The sequence below is a fragment of the Microcaecilia unicolor genome, chromosome 3 (genome assembly GCF_901765095.1).
Source record: "Microcaecilia unicolor chromosome 3, aMicUni1.1, whole genome shotgun sequence".
Taxonomy (NCBI): domain Eukaryota; kingdom Metazoa; phylum Chordata; class Amphibia; order Gymnophiona; family Siphonopidae; genus Microcaecilia; species Microcaecilia unicolor.
Genome location: NC_044033.1, coordinates 156,240,614 through 156,262,044, shown reverse-complemented (window position 1 = coordinate 156,262,044; position 21,431 = coordinate 156,240,614). Strand labels below are relative to the sequence as shown.

At 44.1% G+C, this 21,431-nt stretch overlaps 1 protein-coding gene across 1 annotated transcript in view; it reads right to left on the bottom strand.

The window, feature by feature from the left end:
* The window catches only part of MTR (5-methyltetrahydrofolate-homocysteine methyltransferase), a 345,546-nt gene that overhangs the window by 122,376 nt on the left and 201,739 nt on the right, over positions 1–21,431 (bottom strand). The window contains 2 exon segments of the mRNA XM_030196515.1: positions 10,860–10,871; positions 13,640–13,735. Coding sequence (XP_030052375.1) covers positions 10,860–10,871; positions 13,640–13,735 — 108 coding nt within the window.

Sequence of the window (21,431 nt, the reverse complement as noted above, 5' to 3'; positions counted from 1 at the left end):
CTCCCCCCACGAGGCCTCTTCCTCGGTGTCGGACATGAGCTCCTGTAGCTCAGACCTCAACCGGGCCCGGCTCGACTTTGAGGCACCGAGTCCTCGGTGGCGGCGTCGAGCGGTGGACTCCCGCTCCGGCGGGGATGAAGCTCCCTCCATCGACGAGGAATCCACCTGTGTGGCGGTCGAGACCGGCGCCGCAAGCGGTGTCGAAGGCCTCGGCACCGGGCTAGAGCACGCCGGCGCCTCCATCAACGGCGCCAGGGGCGCAAGCACCCCCGGTGCCTGCACAGTCTGCCGCATCAGCCCTTCCAGGATCACCGGAAGGATGGCTCGGAGGCACTCGTCAAGGCCCGCTGTCGGGAAAGGCGAGGGGGCCGGTGGAGGTGCCGGTGCCAGAATCTGCCTGTGCCCTGACGTAGCGACACCTCTACCACCGAGGGGGAACGCTCCTCCCGGCGCTGCCGCTTCCTCAGCGTCGAGTCATCTCTGGAGCCGGAGCTGGTAGCCACATGCGCTGTGGGCGACCGATGACGGTGCTTTTTAGCTTTCTTCCGGTACCCGTCATCGGCGCTCGGCTGGTACCGAAGAGGAGGAGGTAGATCCCCCTCGGCCTCGAGGGATCGGGTCTCCGACAGGGTTCGGTCTCGATGGCCCTGGGTAGAGGGAGTGACACGGGGCCGATTGCCCGTGCGGCCGCTCACCCCTGCCATCTCCGGGAAGACCGGCGGGCCAACGGAACCTGTGCTCCTGGGGTCGGTGCCGTCGGTGCTGATTTCGTGGACATCGGTACCGGGTACCGAAGATCCCGGCCGTCGACACTGATGCCGTCTAAGGTCGAGGGGCCGGCGCAAGTTCCAAAAAGAAGGTCCCGCAGAACTTGCCTCGCCACCTGTGTCCGTTTCCGTAAACCGAGACACAAGGTGCACGTCTTGGTATCGCGCTCCGGCCCGAGGCAATGGAGGCACCAAGCATGAGTGTCGTTCTGCGAGATATGCCAGCCGCATAGACCACACTTCTTAAATCCACTCGGGACCCTTCGAGGACATCGACGGAAAAAATCGCGTCGGCGAAGTCAAAGTCGTCGATGGTGGCGATAAGCACACCCGAAAAGAAATCGAACCCGCGCGGCCACCGAGGCGCCCCCACTAACGTACGAGGGGAGTAAAACAAAGTTTTCTTTTTTTTTTTTTAAAAGAAAAACAGCACGAAAAAACAAACGAAAAGAAGAAAAACTCGCGTCTAAGGCGCGATCCGGTTGCCGGGGCTGACAGAGAGAGAGAGAGACGAACACAGCTCTCTCCAGCGTGGAAAAGACTGAGCGGGGAACGGCCGCGCACGGGCGGAAAGACGGCCGCGCATGCGCAGGGGCGTGCCCTGCGTGCGGGACTGCCCAACGAAGTTTTTGTTCCGGTTGGTAGGGCTGCCGTGGACGTCAACCAGTCGTGAGAACAAGCAGCTGCTTGTCCTCGGAGAATGTATGGTACCATAGTTAATATGTATTGCCACTGAAAGGCTTGTATGTTCTGCAGCAGCTGTGTGAGTGTTATACACCAAGCAGAGGCACATACTTAAGAGGCACATAAATTATTACAAATGCTGCTGAACCACTAGTTGAGTTTTTGCCCCTCTCAGAGAGTGGTCATCACTTCCTCAAATTGACATAACATTAAGCATGGCAGTACAACCAACTAGAGAGAAGACTGTTCTTTTGTAATTGCCAGGACAACTCTTTGATGGCAGTGCCAGCTGAATTGGAGGTGTTGGTGGAGGTGTACATGAATTCTTAGATATTAGATACTTAGCAGCACTGAAACTGCTTGGTTCAGGCCTTCATAAGTACAATGTACACCTCCACCCAAGCAGAGGCCAGACAGAGTTTCTGCTCCAATGCAGTACTTATAGATCACTTGCAAACCTGCAACTGGTGCCAAGTCAACGTGTCAGGCATGAGCTGGTCTTGAGCAAGTGCTCTAAGAGGTTCTGAAGCATCCTGGGAATTTTATTATAACTAGCTCCTTATTAGCTCTGTCATAAGCTGCATGTGTATTATTGGGCTTCTATGTGCAGATTGGTCCAAGGCAGAGTGACGTGGTAAATGGGGAAATTTTTTTTGATTCTAGCAGTAACACCGTGGTAATGGTAAACCATCATGCAGTATTGCCGCACGAACAGGGACCAAAACTATGGTACTCTCCGCAGTAATGGGGATAAAAGGCTGACCAGCCCACCCTGCCCTGAGCCTCAGGCTATCCCCAGGACTAACTTTATGAACCCTAGTGGCCTCTTGGGGGCAGGAAAGAACCCTACTCTTTCCTGCCCGCTGCTGCTGCTCTGCCTGGCACTGCTGCTTCTTCAAATAGTGTCAACTTGAAAGACTGGTTTTGTTGTGGGATGGTGAGGAGGGAGATATGAGGAACTGGCATTTAAATCTAAATATAGGTGGGGCTATTCCGACATTACTACTGCATTATGAACTTTTATGGTGTTAACTGAAAAATAATTGAAAAGAAAGATATTAAAAACAGGACTAATTAATGCGAGGTCAGTAAGAAATAAAACAGTCTTCATTTATGAACTGATTAAGAAAGAGGATTTTGATGTAACTGAGCCATGGCTGTTGGGATCAGATATTGTAATTGTTAAAGAATATTCTCTGGAAAACTATAGGTGGGAGTGGGTATGTAGAGAGAGAACAAGGGGTGGGGGAGTGGTTGCAATTTTTTTTTTTAAAGGTTTTAGGAATGTACTGATTGAGAGAGGAGGAGGGTTGAAAATCTAGTGCTGACAAATGCTGATGTAGCAATCTGTACTTATATTGTCCACAAGGGTGTTAAGAACTGATTGCTCAGTATTACTGGATTTCTTAGTGTCATTGTTCCGAATTTTAATAGACTTTGTATTTTAGGACATTTTAATATTCCCTTGTTCAAGTCAGTTCGAGAAGCAGGAGCATGTGTTATTTGATGCATTTATGGTTCAAATTTTATTTGATAAACTAGTATTCATAAATATACAGTATAGTGGTTCACAATTTTAAACAATTCCTTAAAACAGAAATTAACTCCATTATTTAGACGGGATAGAGAAATAAAGACAGCATCATTCATATCAGCAAAAGACAATTTAGGAATAAAATGATATTATCCACATTCTATCAGAACAGAATGAAGTTCACAGATGCCCAGCACCAGACAATGCTCAACAAGCATCTCTGAATGCAAGTTTAAATAATTGGGTCTTAAGGACTGCCTTGAATTTAGGAAATGAAAGTTCAAGATGGAGCATAGGTGATAGTGAATTCCATAAGGTTGGGGCCACACAATAAAAAGCCGATTCCTGGTAGAATCTAATCTTGCAAATGATGGTGAGATGATATGTAATCACTGATCATTTAATGACCTAAGAAGTCTGGGGGTGAGGGGTACATATGTAACTATTACAGTAGACAAATACAACAGAATTCCTGTGGAAAGGGTTCTACAAGTAAGAGGCAAAACTTTATGTTAAATATGATGAATTACTGGAAGCCAATGATTTTGAATAAAAGGAGGAGTGACATGATCATATTTTCTAGCTCAAGCGAATATACTCAAAGCAGTATTTTGTACTGATTATAATCTCCGAAGATGCATTTGTGCAATGCCAGAGTAAATGGCATTATAATAAAAGCTAAACATAACAGAAGTGTAGCGTAGAGTAGGGCCATTTGTGATTTGTTCTGACTAGATAAGGGCAAATAGCATGAAACTGTCTCAAAGTAATATAACAAGACCTGGTTAGAGTTGACATCTATGGGGCAAATGATAACTCACAATCAATAATAATGCCTAAGTATTTATACTGCGAGACCAACTTGAACAGAACGCCTTGCAAGAAAGGTGAAAGTAATGGAGCATCTTTACATAAGAACATAAGAAAAGTCATACTGGGTCAGACCAATGGTCCATCTAACCCAGTATCCTGTTTCTAACAGTGGCCAATCCAGGTCACAAGCATCTGGCAAAAACCCAAATAGTAGCAACATTCCATGCTACCAATCCCAGGGCAAGCAGTGGCTTACCCATGTCTGTCTCAATAGCAGACTATGGACTTTTCCTCCAGTAACTTGTCCAAACCTTTTTTAAACCCAGATACGCTAACCACAGTTACCACATTCTCCGGCAAAGAGTTCCAGAGCTTAACTATTTGTTGAGTGAAAAAATATTTTCTCCTAGTTGTTTTAAAAGTATTTCCAAGTTACTTCATTGAGTATCACTTAGTCTTTGTACTTTTTGTAGGAGTAAAAAAATCAGCTCACTTCTACTCATTCTACACCACTCACTTTTGTAGTTCTCAATCATATCGCCACCTCAGTCATCTCTTTTACAAGCTAAAATCCAACAAGCAATAGTTTTGACAAGTTAAGCACTAATTTGTTTTGGTGAAGCCAAACAGATATTCTGTCTAAACTCATTTGAAGGGAAACGATATCAGGACGTAAAGAGCTTCACTGGTTACCAGTAACGTACAGAGTTATCTTTAAGGTTTTGTCTGTGATTCATCAGTGAATCTATGCTAATATAGCAGTGTATTTTCTTAATATTCTGAACATGTATCAGCCAAGGCGATTCTTACGATGATCTGAAATGGCAAAACAATTGTGTCATCCGGTAATCTCAACATATCACCTGAGACTTGTACAAGTGTATTTTCAATTGCAGGACCTACTATGTGGAATAAGCTTCCAGGGCATTTGAGGCTTTGTGGGAATGTCCAGCAGTTTAAAAATACTTGAAAAGTCAATGCTTTGTGAAGGCTTTTCTGGAAAAGTAATTTCAGACTGGAATCAAAAATTTCCCATTGACTTGCTGGATGTATAGATGAAGGTTGGAAATGTGGACTGATTTGTCTTGTATGGTATTGTTTAAATTATGTATGTTTGATTGTAACCCGCATTGGTTAAAGCGGGATATAAATGTGGAAAAGTAAATAAATACCATATTGCACTTCCCTGACTTGCTCTCAACCTGCTGGTTCCCCAAGTTTCCATAAGCCATGTTGCACTTCCTCCAATTTGTCTGCTCTCAACCTGCTGGTTTCCCGAGGTTCTATACGCCATACTGCACTTTCCCCGACTTGCCTGCTCTCAACCCACTGGTTCCCGAAGGTAACACCAAATCTCCTCTGATTACATAAAGAACTTCACTACAAGGCGCTTGCTTGTTTCTGTTGTATTATGTTCATTGTACTGCTCTGTTTAAAGCTCGGTTTTTCTCTTTTTTTTTTTTTTTACATTTTTACCCCGCGCTTTCCCACTCATGGCAGGCTCAATGCGGCTTACATATTGGGGCAATGGAGGGTTAAGTGACTTGCCCAGAGTCACAAGGAGCTGCCTGTGCCTGAAGTGGGAATTGAACTCAGTTCCTCAGTTCCCCAGGACCAGAGTCCACCACCCTAACCACTAGGCCACCTCCTCTTTTCTGCGCTGCAGGTTCCATAAGCCATATTGCACTACCACTCACTTGTCTGCTCTCAATCTGCTGGTTCCCCAAGGTGATGTCAATCCTCTGATTATTTAAAGAACTTCACTACAAGGTGCTTGCACTGTTGGCGCATGCCGAAGGAGTGTGTACAACGAGTAGATCCTGCTCCTTGAGCAATCCTTAGGGCACCTCCTTGAGCTCCTCTGGGTTGTCTCTTCTTCTCTCTTTGTTCCGTTTCTGTGTCGCTCATTGTGGTCTTCCTCTGTTACCATGTCCTCCTCTTTTGCATCCATAGCCGCTCATACCCTCCCTTATTGTTTGCATTTTACCCCTCTCCTCCCTGACAGCCCTTCTATCGCTTACTCCCCTCCCGTCTGGTCTGCCGTCAGACTTTTCTTCTAACTGCCTTATCTTTTCACCTCATCAGCTTAAAATTGACCTTGTTATCGTACAGTCACTTGGATATAAAGCGCTCCTTATTACTGACCTTATCACCTCTCATCAGCTTCACATTCTCTATATCACCAAGACCTGGCTCTGGTCGGGTGACACAGCAACCCTTCTGGAGGCCTGCCCACCTGGTTTCTCCCTTCATACCCCAAACCTCACCTGTTGTGGTGGGGGCATTGCCTCTTTTTTCTCATCAAAGCTTCATGTTACCCCTTGCCCCATTAAAGTGTTGTCCATCTCTAAGGCACTCATTCTTTGCGTTTCTTCCTCCCCATTTTTCCTTTCACTTGTTATCACCCTCCCCTCCTTTATTTCTCTCCCTCGACAAATTGCTTGCGTTCACATCTGAGTGTGTTGCCCTCTATCACCACTTGCTACTACTGGGCAATTTTAACCTTCCCCCCACAGATGCTGCTTCTGTATTCCATTCTTTTGCTTCTAACACGGGCCTCTTCCAACGCATTCAATTCCCTACTCACAGAGCTGGTAATAGTCTTGACCTTGTTTTTACCTCCTCTGATCTTGCCCTTGGTTCCCGTCTATAGCGACTTCCTCCTACCCTAGACCGATCATCTTCTACTCATCTTTGCCCATCCCCTCCTTCTACCTCCCTCCTTCTCTCCCCATCCAGTCTTTCCTATTTGAGTCCTTAATGAACATGCCATTACTGTTTTAGCCACCTCCCTAGCAAATCTACCTGCCTCCATCAGATTCTTTATCCCTCTTACATCAGGTCACTGACTTCATTCTTCTTTCTCCTCCATCATTGACTCACATGGCTCTTTTAAGCTTCACAACACTCTCTCCACCCCCCCCCCCCACCGGTTCTCCCTCCGTCAGCTGAAAAGTTATGTCTGCAAAGCGGAACACCATTGGCACAAAGACCCGCTCTCCTTCGCCCCTAACACCAGTTTCTCCTGATTACGATTCTTGCTTCTTCATTTGGACTTCTTTTTGCACTGGCTCAGCAGCAAAAGATTTCTTCTCTCCGCCAATCACTCTATCTTCCATTTCCCCTCCCTCCCGCCTGCTCCATCTTCTTCATCTATGTCCTTGTCTTGACCTGGTCCTCTTTAACTTACCCAATTCTCCTCTCTGTCTGGTATCAGAGCCTCCCTTAATCCTAATTCCTCCTCCGTCAAATCCTTGGCCTGCTACCTTAGTAATGAGACTCTCCACCTACACGATCCCCATCTTATCCCCCTTCTACACTACAGCCTCTCCTAGGGTGGTGTTCCCTCTATTTGGAAAACATGTCCTTGTCCATCCCCTTCTTAAAAATCCCCAATCTGGACCCCTCCCTTCCATGTAACTTTCATCCGGTTTCCAATCTTCCTTTTTTCTCAAAGGTCCTAGGAAAACGTTGTTCTTGTTCAGTTTCAACAACATATGAACACATGAATATTCTTCATCCTTTGCAGGCAAGTTTCCGCCCCCAGCACAATACTGAAAACACTCATATTGGCCCTTAATGATTCTATCCATAGTTCACTTGATAATCATCACTCAGTGGTTCTGGTCTCCCTCAATCCATTTTCCGCCTTTAATTTGGTTGATCATTTCCAGCTTCTTCACCGGGTATTTCCGGCACAGTGCTTTCCTAGTTCCTCTAGCTATCTCGTTGGCTGAACTTTTCAGCTCACCTTCAATCACACCTCTACAGACACTCTTGATCTTCTATCAGGTGTACCACAGGGCTCAATCCTGACTCTTTCCCTCTTCAGTATCTTTCTCTTGCCTCTCCTCACCATCATACAAGGTCACAAGTGTACACCATTCTGTTATGCAGACATTATCCAGATTCTTTGCCACATCACTGACCCGTCACACTCCATGTCTCTGATTACTTGACTAAAGTCTCTGCCTGGCTTAAAGCAAATCTTCTTTCTTAATGTTTCAAATTTGAATCCATCTGTTTTTCCCACCATGTGACTCCATTTCTTTCTCCCCTTTAATAAATACCTAACCTCTTACCTTCGAAGATATCATCAAGATCTATGTGTCATCTTTGAAAACAATTCACTTTCAAAACACAAACTGACTCAGTCATCCATGCCTCATTCTTTTCTCTTCACCCTATCCGTTCAGTACACCCCTTCCTTCCAATCTCTCTTATTCACCCATTCATCTTGGCCTTGGTTATCTCTCATCTTGACTACTGTAACTCTCTCCATGCTGGCACCTCAACTCAGTCTTTCAAGCACCTACAGCTCATTCAATCCACATCAGTTAAGATGCTCTACAATGAATGCCATTTTGACCATGTCCCCTCCCTGCTTAAACTTGGTTTCCAGTTACTGCTCATGTTACTTTTAAAACTACTCACACTGGTTGACAAATCATGTCTGCCTTCCGCCCCTCCTACCTCCATAACTCCTCATTCCCCTCTATTTTCTCTGCTCTGCTGATCACAATCTCCTCCGGCTGCTGTTAACCTTGGAACTCCATCTCACTTCTTCACACTTCACCGCTTTTCGCTATGTTGGTCCAAAACTGTAGAACGAGCTTCAACTTCATATTAGGAACTATTCAGTCTTTCTGCGTTTAAGAAATCACCGAAATGCCATTTGTCACTCAAGTCTTTGCTTCGGATTCTCACTAGTTTTTTTTCTCTCTCAATTTATTGTATTGTAAACCACTTTGAAGCCTACTACAGACCATATGGTGGTACATCAAGCAGAAATAATAAATAAATAAATAAATGTAATGCTGGTGGAAGGCTTATTAATTGGGTTGTCACCTTGGAGGGGGAGGGGGATGGGATAGTCTGGTCTCCGCACGAGTTGGAATAGCCAGTAGGGCAGCTGAACCCTAGCAGAGGGTGACTCCACCCAGGCAGTCAGTGACAGGCAGGGAGGCCAGGACCCGGTCACCAGATCTAGAACAGACTCTAATGGTAATAATTCATAAAGAGCAACATGGTGAGAGAAGAATTGCTGTCAGTCATACTTCTTGATAACGCAACAACAAGTGGATATTTGGAAGCCATTCATCAAGAAATGGATAAGCATGGACTGGTTAGCTTCCAAGCGACTGTTTGGTATTAGTTCTGATGGTGCAGCAAGCATGACTGCAACAGAAAACCGATTAATAACTAAAATTTGTTAGAATCTAAGCCATGTAGTTGGTGTTCACTCTATTGCATATAGATTAAGTATAAATATGTCAAGTACTGTGAAAATGCAAAAAATACTGACGATCTCAATTCAATTTTAAAAAGAAATTGTATACATTCTATCACTATTCCCAAAGAGGAATGCAACAACTGAAGAAAGTAGCAGAACGTCTGGAAAGTAAAATATAAAAATTTGAATCCATACACAGTGTATAATGGGTGGCCAGCAAAGTAGGTGCTCTCTCTGCACTTGTAACACACTGGAAATGTGTCATATTGCACCTCGAAAGTATTGCAGAAGAAAAAGATAATACTTCTGCAGTTGCAAAAAATTTCCTGAGAAAACAGATCACTTTTGTTAATATGCTCCATTTTCTCTTAAAACCCTGTCTCTCTTGTTTCAAAGGGAAGAACTTTTTCTTGGTACAGTGGAATTGCATTAAGAAACAAAGTACATCTCCTGCATCTATGAAAGATGTTCAGGGCAACATGAAGACAGATTTATTGCTATCACATCCTTAAAAGGAGTGTATCAAGATGTACAATACATTGACTAAGCTTTGCTTTAAGTTCTTCTACAAAAGCTGAGAAGGAAACTTGATTGTGCATGAAATCAAGTATTTGAAAGAATGGTTTCTAACTCATCATGGAAAGCAATGAAAGGTGTACCACAGTTTTTCAATACTTTTGCTTGGCCAACAGGAACCAATCTGGAAGAGTACGGTGTCAGTGAAATAATAATACTGGTTTCAACAACTTTCACAACCAAACATGTATAATGAATACATACAAGCTGTCTGTAATCAGTGGTATGAATTCAAAGTCTTTGGAAAGAGAAAGAAACTAAGTGAGCTGCTGAATTTAGCACTGACTAATAATGAAAGATTTCATGTTTTGGGGAAAATTGTTGTCCTTAGTGCCTGTGCTGCCTGTTTCCACTATGAGTTGTGAAAGAGGTTTCAGTTTAATAAATTTTGTGAAAAACAGATTCAGATCATCAATGGAAACAGATAGCTTAAAAGACTTGTTGATGATCAATATGAATGGCCCCTCCAAGACAGAATTTGATCTTTCAAAGGTTTTGGACCAGTGGTATTTCAGTTCAAAAATTACACGACATGCGGATGGCCACAAAAGACCACATGAGAAATAGGTCTGAAGGCATAGGAACATTTTCCTGAATATCTTTTTTCAGATATATTTTAAATCTACTTTTGGAGATTTTAAGAAATGTTCTTATGCAGCTTTGGAGAGGAAAAGGAGACACAGATGTAGAGTCCTATATGTTACAGATGTAACTTGTGAAGTAAATTGTTGCTTCCTGCATTCTGGTGACATATACAGGCTCATTTGGAAAGAAAAGGGCGTCCAAAAAGCGACACAAAAGGCACATGGGTGTCCCCATGAAAGAAGGTCGCCCAAATCCAATAATTGAAACAGGGCCGTAAGGGCGTCCTCAAAGCGAGGACACCCATCTATGGTTGTCCCCATAGGGGTCTGTTAGGGGTGTGTTATGGGCGGCGTTACAAGATGGGTGCCTCAAACGTATAACGGCTAGCAAATGGTTTCGCATGGGTCAGAACACGGGCTTCCTTAGTTAGACCTGAAATAAAAGCGACCAGGGTAGGGGGGAAGTCGTCTTTAGACCCATTAGCGATTTTGTGGAGTTGGAGAGTGGTGAGAGCGTTGTTGGGAGAAAAAGCTGAGAGTTTGTTGAGTACCTGTTACCTTTGTCTGTGTGCCGTAGTCGGAACGTTTTCACCCTCACCTGCCTCATTTGTGTTTTACTTTTTCAGCTTTCCTTACCCCTTCTAGCCCTAAAACCCAGACACCACTACTCCTTCCTCTATCTCCCCCATCCCCTCCCCCTATCCCTCTCCATTCACTGTCCCCAAGTTCATATTTCATTCCCTTACCTGTTTGTAGTCTCTGTCTCTTTGTCCTGTGTACAGCTGTAGCGTGTTTGTGAAGACTGCTTGGAGAGTGAGTGGCTAGAGGGTGTGGCAGGAGACTTTGTACTGGTCAGACAGTGCTTGCAGTGTGGCTCTGCTGTGTGTGACCGCATTGTTTGTCGGTGGTGGGAAAGTAAGTGTCAGCTTCTGTTTGTTGCTGCTGTATTTCACCAAGTTGGTAGGGAGAGGTGAGCACTGGTGGCACTGCATTGCACCTGTAGTGTGGGGAAATGGAGGCACTAAATGCATAGGTGGCTTACATGTTGCAGGAAGAGAGAAGGCACCGCAGGAGGTACTCACGCCCCAGAGTTTTCAGGCCCCGTAGTAGTTTCCTAGACCTCATTGACCTGTAGTGTCTCACTAGGTACCGCTTTGATAGGGCTACCATTCAGCACCTTTGTGACCATAGGTTCCTATGTAACTTTGTAAGTTTAAGTGCTTTGAAAATACGCCCCTATACCATAATCAAAGGAAATTCCAGAAGAGATGAGAAAAAGGTTGTTGTAATATAGTCTATCTGGATAGGGTTACAAAGCTATTTCTAAAGCTCTGGAACTGCACCAAACCACAGTGAGAGCCATTATCTTCAAATAGAGACTACTTGGCTCAGTGGTAAATCTTCCCAGGAGTGGCTGGCCTGCAAAAATTACTCAAAGGACACAGCAACAACTCACAAAACATCTCAGAACAACATCCAAAGAATCGCAAGCCTCTCTAGCTTCAGCTAAGATCACTGTTCATGACTCACAATAAGAAAGAGAATGGGCAAAGTCAGGGCCGTGCCAATGCGGTAAGTGAGGTAAGCGTGGCAGGGAGGCGCCGTCCTCTGGGGGGAGGCGCCCCGCCGCGCCATGCTTGCCTCGTCCTCCCGCCTCCCATGTCCCAACTGCCTGCCCTCTTCTCCCTCCAATAAAATCTCTTTTAAATTTACCTCCTTCCGGCTGGCAGCGAAGGCGCAGCGTCAGTAAAGGCGGCGCTCCCGACATCTCTACTAGTCTTCCCTTTGCGCAATGTCCCGCCTTCTTCTGACGTCATTTCTTTGACGTCAGAAGAAGGCGGGACATTGAGCGAAGGGAAGACTAGTAGAGACGTCGGGAGCGCCGCCTCCTATAGTGACGCTGCGCCTTCGCTGCCAGCTGGACGGAGGTAAATTTAAAAGAGATTTGTTGGGGGAAGAAGAGGGCGGGCAGTTGGGACATGGGAGCGGGAGGGCAGGGGAAAGAGGACAGCGATCATCTTCACGGGGGGGGGGTGGGGGGGGGGGGGGGCACGGCCCTGAGCAAAGTTGGAATTCATGGGAGAGGAGCAAAGCAGAAACCACTGCTATCCAAAGGTAGCATCAGTGGTCATCGCACATGTGCAAATACATACCTGGATTGTCCCAAAGCCTTTTGGATTAATGTTCGATGGACAGACAAGTCAAAGTGGAACATGCCTCCACTACATGCAAATCTCCTTCATGAATATTCATTGTGGATATCCTGAAACCCTGACTGGCTGGGGTGCCTCCATGACCTGGTTTAGGAACTACTGCTAAAGACCCATTTCGACATGCCAACGGTAGGAAAAGTAATTGAGTATATGGTGTTAGGACAATTAACAATGCATGCCAATGATAAGCATGTGCTGGATCTATTTTAATATGGTTTCCGTAAAGGACATAGTGTGGAAATATTGTTGGCTTCAATGGTAGATGAAATGAGAAGAGGAATGGATGAAAAACAGTCATACTGTTTTTTTAACACTGGATTTCTCAGCGGCATTCAATACAGTTAATGTAGAGGTTTTCTTGTCCAAACTGGCCCATACAGGAATTTGTAGTACTGTGTACGACTGGTTTGCAGCATATTTGAAGAACTATGCAGGTAAGGATAAATGGGGTACACTCTTCTGTTTATCCAATATGTATGGGGGTGCCATGGGGATTCACATTAACAGTCCTGCTATTTGATATTTATATATACAGGAAATAGACTTAGGAGGAATCTAAGAAAGTATTCGTTCATGGAAAGGGTGGTGGAAGCATAGAACGGCCTCCAAGTGGAGGCATGGAGACAAGGACTGTGTCAGAATTTAAGAAAGAATGGGACAGGCACATGTGATCCCTTAGGAAAAGGAAGAGTTAGTGGTTATGGAGGATGGGCAGACTGGATGGGCCATTTGGCCTTTATCTGCTGTCATGTTTCTATGTTTCTATATAATAACTGGGGCAAATATTTTGAGAGTTAGGCGTGAGTTATAGGATATATGCGGATGATGTGCAGTTTTCTTTTCCATTAATGGCTTATATAGATGAGACATCAGACAAGTTGAATTGTGTTAGATAGATTCAATTGTTGGATGACAAAGAATAGGTTGGCACTGAATATATAAAAAACTGAAATAATGCTGGTGGGAAGAGATGTGTATTTGTTGCCACCAATGGCACACAATAAGAGGGGGTACCTTCGAAAGCTATTCAAAAAATGTATTAAGATAGTCCAATAAAAAAGGTATCATCTTATTTTCTTTTCTATGTTTTGTTTTATTTCTATTTATTACCTGTATATAATATATAAACTGCCTGTAACCACATAAAGGCGGTATATCAAATCCCATCCCCTACCAAAATAAGACATTCGGAAGCTTCCCTCTGCCAAGGCAGCCCACACGTACCTCCTCCTTACACTGCCAGACAACACCCTCATTTCTGCTCGCTCCTTCTCCATGTAGGGAATAAGGTACCCCACTGCCTTCTTCATAACCCTGGCAGACTTTATCACCTGAGGCAATAAATCATGGAAAAGGAGAAAATAATCAATAAGACAACATGCATATGATACAACCTCAATAGTGAACATCACTAACATTAGTCAAATTTGACAGGTACCACACCCACTTCCAGGTTCTCAGCCACAGGACATGTCCAAGCTCCACCCAGTCTCCTGCCCCTTTTGATGTCACCACTCAAGCCATACCTACCCCAAGGATGACACCAAGATATGTCATGCCCCCCGCCCAAGACCCACTCCTTTTGCATAATCACACCAACCATATTTGCATAGCTCTGCCCCAAATCCTGCCCACTTCCAGGTTGTCAGCCAAGTAGAACATGCCCAAGCCCCATCCACTCCGCACCCCTTTTGATGGTGTCAACATCCAAGCCACATCACCGGACATGTCATGCCCCCCCCGCCATTGCAAAACCATGCCAATTGCCTCGCCTTATTTGCATAGCCCCACTCCAAACCCACCCCCTTTCTGCATAGTCCTGTCCCTTTTGGTGGTGTCACAGGAAGTGACATAACCACATCCCCTTTTTAAGATGACAGCCACCACTATATGCATCACGTCTCTTCCTGTTTCACTACTAGCCGCCATCTTGGATAGGGTCACATAACAGGAAGTGACATCAACCACCCCACACACACCACTGCCCCCTACAGCCTTGGCAGAATTTAGTCATGCCTGGGCATTCTCAAAGGAATGAAAAAAAATAGACATTTGTTTCTTTAAAAAAAAAAAGCTTTTTAAAGCTGCTTAAAATGGACACCTTTTTAAGCTGAATCGTCTTTTTTTTTTCAGCCTGCTGTTAAGGACAGGCTTTCCTCTTTGTCGTTCTCTGTTGAGGTCTATAGCCTCCACCCTGAGACCCCTCCCTCTCTGCAGTATGAAAAGGAAAGCTTTTTTTTCCACAATGACACTGCGAGATCCATTTACAACACGGAATCACCACACAACCCTCCCTCTTCTCTGTAGCCGTTCACCACATAAAGAAAATAGAAAACAGGCATTATATGAATGCTTTTTATTAAGCATTGAGCACTAAACATTCAAGGTGCAGATCAGCAAACCTCTCACACAATCATATGTAACCAATTGTTTATCTACTCTTGATTGGTGCGGTTATGATGATATATTATTGTAAGCCACATTGAGTCTGCAAATAGGTGGAAAAATGTGGGATACAAATGCAACAAATAAATAAATACGTATAAAACGTAACAATACGCGGCAAAGCTAGGCATGGTCAAGTAAAAATAATATTAATAACCATCCAAAATTCTGGGCAGAGTACAATACAACAAATATAATCAAATCACATAAAATACAATCAATACACTCAATAAACATAAACAGAACCTTAATCTTGAAGCACAAGCCCCCCACCAACTATGCTTCAGAAAATGCTCTCTGAAACAGAAAAAGCCTTTATCTGTTTCTTAAACACCACCAAAGATGTCAATTGTCCTACATAAAGAGGCAAAGCATTCCACAATTGAGGTCTGAGAACAGAAAAAAATTTGCATATGAACAATCTGCAGTCGAATACTGCGGATAGAGGGAACAGTCAACAATTTTTGATCCTGCAATCGCAAAGGATCTTGTAGGATAATCCTTCTGCAGCTTTTGAACCACAGCATAAGGAGCCTCATCATGTAGTGCCTTAAAAACCAATACCAGTAGTTGTAATTGAATCCGCCAGGTAATGGGCAACTAATGCAAGTTTTGTTAAATGTGGGGTAATATGTTCAATCTTGCTTGCTCTAGTATGGGACATTTTCAGAGAAATAATAACAAAATAAAGAAAAAAATAATTTTTTAAGAGAAAAAAAAAAAAAAAAAAAAAAAACAATGTTAGATGCACATAATAGTGGAAAAAAACCTCTTCAATGCAAGACAATATTAATTGAGGTTCTAGGAGTAATCCAGAAAACTACAGACAAATAAGGCTCATGTCAGTGCCAGGCAAAAGGGCAGAAACTACTATAAAGGACAAAATTATTGAACACATAGACAAATATTATTTAATGGACACAGTCAGCATGGATTCAGCTAAGGGAAATCTTGCCTTACCAATCTGCTATAATTTTTGAAGGCAAGAGTAATATGTGGATAAACCTGAGCTGGTTGATGAGGTGTATCTAGGTTTTCAAAATGTTTTTGACAAGTCCATCATAAGGCCTTTTTAAGAAAATTAAAAAGCCATAGGATAGGAGGCAATGTTCTGTTGTGGATTGTGAAATAGTTAAAAGATAGAAAGAGTATAGTTAAATGGCCAATTCTCTCAACAGAAGAAGGTGAATAGCAGAGTGCAGCAAGGATCTGTACTAGGACCACTGCATTTTTTACATATTTATAAATGATCTGGAAATGAAATATGAATGAGGTGATCAAATTTACAGACGACACAAAACTATTCCAAGTTGTTAAATCGCATGCAGACTGTGTGAATCTTTAGGAGGACCTTTGGAGACTGGAAGACCGAGCATCCAAACGGCAGATGAAATTTAATCTGGACAAGTGCAAAGTGATGCAGCACAGGAAGAATAACCTAAATTATACCTACATGATGCTAGGTTCCACATTAGGAATCACACCACCAAGGAAAAGGATTTAAAATTGATCAATGAGAATATGTTAAAATCTTCTGAACAGTATGCACTGGTGACCAGAAAAGCAAGTAGAATGTTAGGAATTATTAGAAAAGGAATAGCGAATATCATAATGCCACATCTTTAATATCCAGACACATCTTGAGTATTGTGTGCAATTCTGGTTAGTGCATCTCAAAAAAGATGTAGTAGAACTGGAAAAGATACGAAGAAGGGCAACCAAAATGATTAGGGGATGGAACGACTCTCATATGAGGAAAGGCTAAAGAGATTAGGACTCTTCAAGCTTGGAGAACAGATGGCTGAGGGGAGATATCAAAGAGGTCTATAAAATCCTGAATAGAGTGAAAGAGGTAAACGTTAATTGATTGTTTACTATATCAAAAAGTACAAAGGACTAGGGGGCACTCCATGAAGTTACATAGTAGCACATTTTAAACAAATAGGGAGGAGTGGAAAACATGAAAAAGGATCTGTGGAAGCTAGAAGAATGGACTAAGGTTTGGCAATTAAAATTCAATGCGAAGAAATGCAAAGTGATGCACTAAGGGAGTAGAAATCCACGGGAGACGTATGTGTTAGGCGGTGAGAGTCTGATATGTACGGACGGAGAGAGGGATCTTGGGGTGATAGCATCTGAGGATCTGAAGGCGACAAAACAATGACAAGGCGGTGGCCATAGCTAGAAGGTTGCTAGGCTGTATAGAGAGATGTGTGACCAGCAGAAGAAAGGAGGTGTTGATTGCCCCTGTATAAGTCGTTGGTGCAGGGCGTAGCCAGACAACAGATTTTGGGTGGGCCTAGGCAATGAAGTGGGGGGCACCAAATGTTCTCCCCCTCACCACCAAAAGATATCTCAGCTGGCAGGAAAATGCTTCTTTCCACCTTGGCAGTCTGCAGCAGGCATGAGCTGAAAACTGAACATGCGCAGGTGCCAGTATCATGGAGACTAGCGTTTTTTCATTACCATCAGGGGGGAGTCTTCAGCTGGTAGAGCTTGGGATCTCCATCAGCTACCGCTAAACATGTGCTACTGTTGGGTGGGCCTGAGCCCTAAGTGGATGGCCCTGGCCACCTGTGGCTACGCCACTGCGTTGGTGAGGCCCCACCTGGAGTACTGTGTTCAGTTTTGGAGGCCGTATCTTGCTAAGGATGTAAAAAGAATTGAAGCGGTGCAAAGAAAAGCTACAAAAATGGTATGGGATCTGCGTTACAAGACGTATGAGGAGAGACTTGCTGACCTGAACATGTATACTCTGGAGGAAAGGAGAAACAGGGGTGATATGATACAGATGTTCAAATATTTGAAAGTTATTAATCCGCAAATGAACGTTTTCTTTAGATGGGAAGGCGGTAGAACTAGAGGACATGAAATGAGATTGAAGGGGGGCAGACTCAAGAAAAATGTCAGGAAGTATTTTTTCACGGAGAGCGTGGGGGATACTTGGAATGCCCTTCCGTGGGAGGTGGTGGAGATGAAAATGGTAACGGAGTTCAAAAATGCATGGGATAATTATAAAGGAATCCTGTTCAGAAAGAATGGATCCTCAGAAGCTTAGCGGAAGATTGGGTGGCAGAGCCGGTGGTGGGAGGCGGGGCAAGTGCTGGGCAGACTTCTACAGTTTGTGCCCTGAAATGGCAGATGCAAATCAAGGTCAGGTAACACAAAAAGTAGCACATATGAGTTTATCTTGTTAGGCAGACTGGATGGACCGTACAGGTCTTTCTCTGCCATCATCTACTATGTTACTATGTAAATAGGAGAAAATATTAAGCTCTGGAACTCACTGCTGAAGCAAATTATAAAAGCAATTAATGTAGGTGGGTTAACCCATCAGTGCCCAATGTTCCCATAATAAGCCATATGGGAACTAATTGACATGGGAACGTTGGGCACTAATGGGTTAAAAAAAGATATAGACAAATTCCTGGAGGAAGTCCATAAACCATTACTAAGGTAGAACTGGGGAAAGCCACTGTTTATCCTTGAGGTTAAAATAACATGGGCTCTTGTTACTTTTTGGGACGCTGCCAGATACTTGTGACCTGGACTGACCACTGCTGTAAACAGGATACTGGGCTTGATGGACCCTTGGTCTGACCCAATATGGCAACATACATTCTGTTTCTGCAGCCATTTAGAAGAGTAAAAAACAAAACAAAACTGGTGGGACTGAGCAGACAATTGCACGCAGGAAGGGCCATACATGCTCAGATTTCTAGATGAGCTGATCCATTCTGGTGTTGTCAGATTATATCACTCACTTGTCTTACTCAATCCTGCTTGCCAATGGGAAACAATCATTCCTCTCACCCACTGAGCACCACCTCTTACCAACCTCTCCCTCCACCAGCCATCCACACCCTTAAAAGTTCCCCTAATCAAAAAACACAGAATTTCCAAAAAAGAGAAATAAATCACACACATCTTCCTGTCTGCACATTCCACCTTACACAAACCATCTCTCTGGGAGCAGCAAAACCAGTAACCCAAACAGTCAGTCTCATAGAACCCGAACATTCAAAAATAACTGTTTAGTTAACTACCAGATTTCTCAAAGTACTCAGCATCTCACACAATGTCCAGTACTACTAAAGAGTTACATGTAAGTGTTTCTGCTTGCATTCAGATAAATTCAAAGCATGCTGTGGCCCATTTCAAAAGGCATATACTTGGTTACAGTCATCCATTTCTCTCCATCACTATGGCATCCATTGAATTTCTTCCGATCCACTTGCCAGCCTTGACAACCTGTTACCACTTACGGAGCTCTCACTGGGGCAGTTGGAAGACACTTTGATGGCTCTGAAGTGCCTATGATACTAACACCCATCTTCAGCCACTGCCTGCATTTTGGATGTGGTTCCACTAATAATGAAGGCAAGTCCAAAAGGGAAAAGCCACTAGTTGATATGCTTTGAATGCAGCCTAAGTATGATGTACTAAAATTCCTTTCTCCACACGAGTGAAGAGACATCGGCATAATTCTCAATCTTGTGCCTTTACCACAATCATACTCAGTTCCAAGGCATTCTGAAGCATCAGTTTCTTTATCCCATATGTTGTGGAAACAAGCTATGTTGTCCCTGGACAGGTTGTTACATGGTGGAACAATGAGTACGATCAATTTAATCTCAGGAGATGCTGATGAGACCTCTCTCATGGTCTGATGTCTCAGAAGCCTCACAAGGCCTCAATTTACACTGTTGCAACCAATTTTCCAAATTCTATAGCTTATCAAAGAGTTCCATGTTAGATTTTTCAAGGCACTGTGTGGCTTGCACTACAACTACAACACACTCTGTACTGAATTTTCTGACAGCTCCAGGCTAGAGTTTCCTTGTTGCTCTGACAGTACTCCCAGCACTGCAAACTCCAAACAGAAAAAAGAAAAGCTCCTGCCTGTTTGGCACTGCCTCAACTTCTTCAGGTCACTCTCAGGAGCAAAGCTAATCTTCTTAGCCCGTGTACAAAACCCTATACTACTTTGGTAAGGCCCTAAACACCTGGAGGTAAGTAGATTTTCTTCTTTTACAGAGAAGCATTTATCCTACCACCAGAACCATTTGTGGTAATGTCATCAAGGGTGTGGCTTGAGCCGTCATAACCAAAGTCATACACGCAGGGTTTGCAGCAAAAGGAAATACTTTATTACTATAATTCAGTATGTGCATACTTGTTACTTCACAGTCTTTAATCCAGCACTAGTAAACTCTTTCTCTCTCTCTCTCTCTCTCTCTCACTATATAGTCCCAGTCAATACTCTTCATGAGGTTGGCTCCTAGCCAGGCCCAAAGACTGTAACTAATGCCATCTCTCAATGGACACACCCCCAATTCGTATACTTCAGGAATATTCTGCAAGGTCCTCTTCTACCTTGGTAGTCTTCTGTCCATGTATAATCAACTATTACTACTACTACTATTTGCATACGCAGCTCCTGGAGGCTGACAATTAAATGCAGTTTCCTATCCCAGGAAACTACTGGCTCTGGTTACTTCTTTTCCCTGGCACTTCCTTTAAGTACTGTAGCCTCAGATGCTATTCCCTTGACCTCTTGCCTCCCTGATCTGTTCTACCTCAGGGCATTTAACCACCTCCCTGCATTAGCCCCACCTAGGATATCATATTTTTGTCCCCCAAAAAGGAAGACACATGCCCCGCCCCACCACACACCACGCCCCCTTTCACGCTTTTGCTCCGCCCCCGCCACATTTTCCCCTCCCCCCTGTCACACACCCCGTTACTCTCCTCCCCTTACCTTACTACTGCCCTGGTGGTCTAGTGATCTCTTCGGGGCAGAAAAGAGCACCCTCTTTCCTGCCCAGAGTGCTGCCCTGCATGCATCCTTCCTGTTCCTGATCTCGGCACTGATTCAAAATGGCCACCGAGAGTTGAAATCTCATGAGGTCACTTCAACTCTCGGCGGCCATTTTGAATCGGCGCTGAGATCAGGAACCGGAAGGATGCATGCAGGGCAGTGCTCCGGACAGGAAAGAGGGAGCTCTTTCCTGCCCCGAAGGCGGAAGAGGTCACTAGACCACCAGGGCAGTAGTAAGTAAGGGGAGGGGAGGCTAGCAATCTGCCCGTTTGTCCAGAAATCTGGACAATTGGGCAGATTGGCAAAACCCGCCCGGTTGCCCGGACATGTCCGGGTAAATCCAGACATATGGTAACCCTAACCCCACCCCTCTGACAAAGCAGGTGTAATTCCACCTATCCTAAGGTGGCTCGCTCAGTGAGGGAGTGATCCTATGGGAACCTGGCCATATACCACCTACTCCTTCACAGTCCGCTACTTAACCTTCCAATCTATTCCCTTCTATGATGTCCAATTCCCTTGTGGGCTTCTCCCCCCAATCTGTGTCTCTCAGTTGCTGTGAGAGCTAATCAGCTGTTCCCTCTTAAGCGAATGACCTTAATAAAGGCTCTGTCCAAAATGCAGAATCCATAATGCAGTTAGATAAAGCAGTTTAGCTCTCTGTGATTCAAGTGAGCTGATTTTCAATTTCAAACCAATTCACTTAGAATAACAAGTAGGATAGTCAGTCTTATTTGGGGCTTTGGATTTGCTTTCCCAAT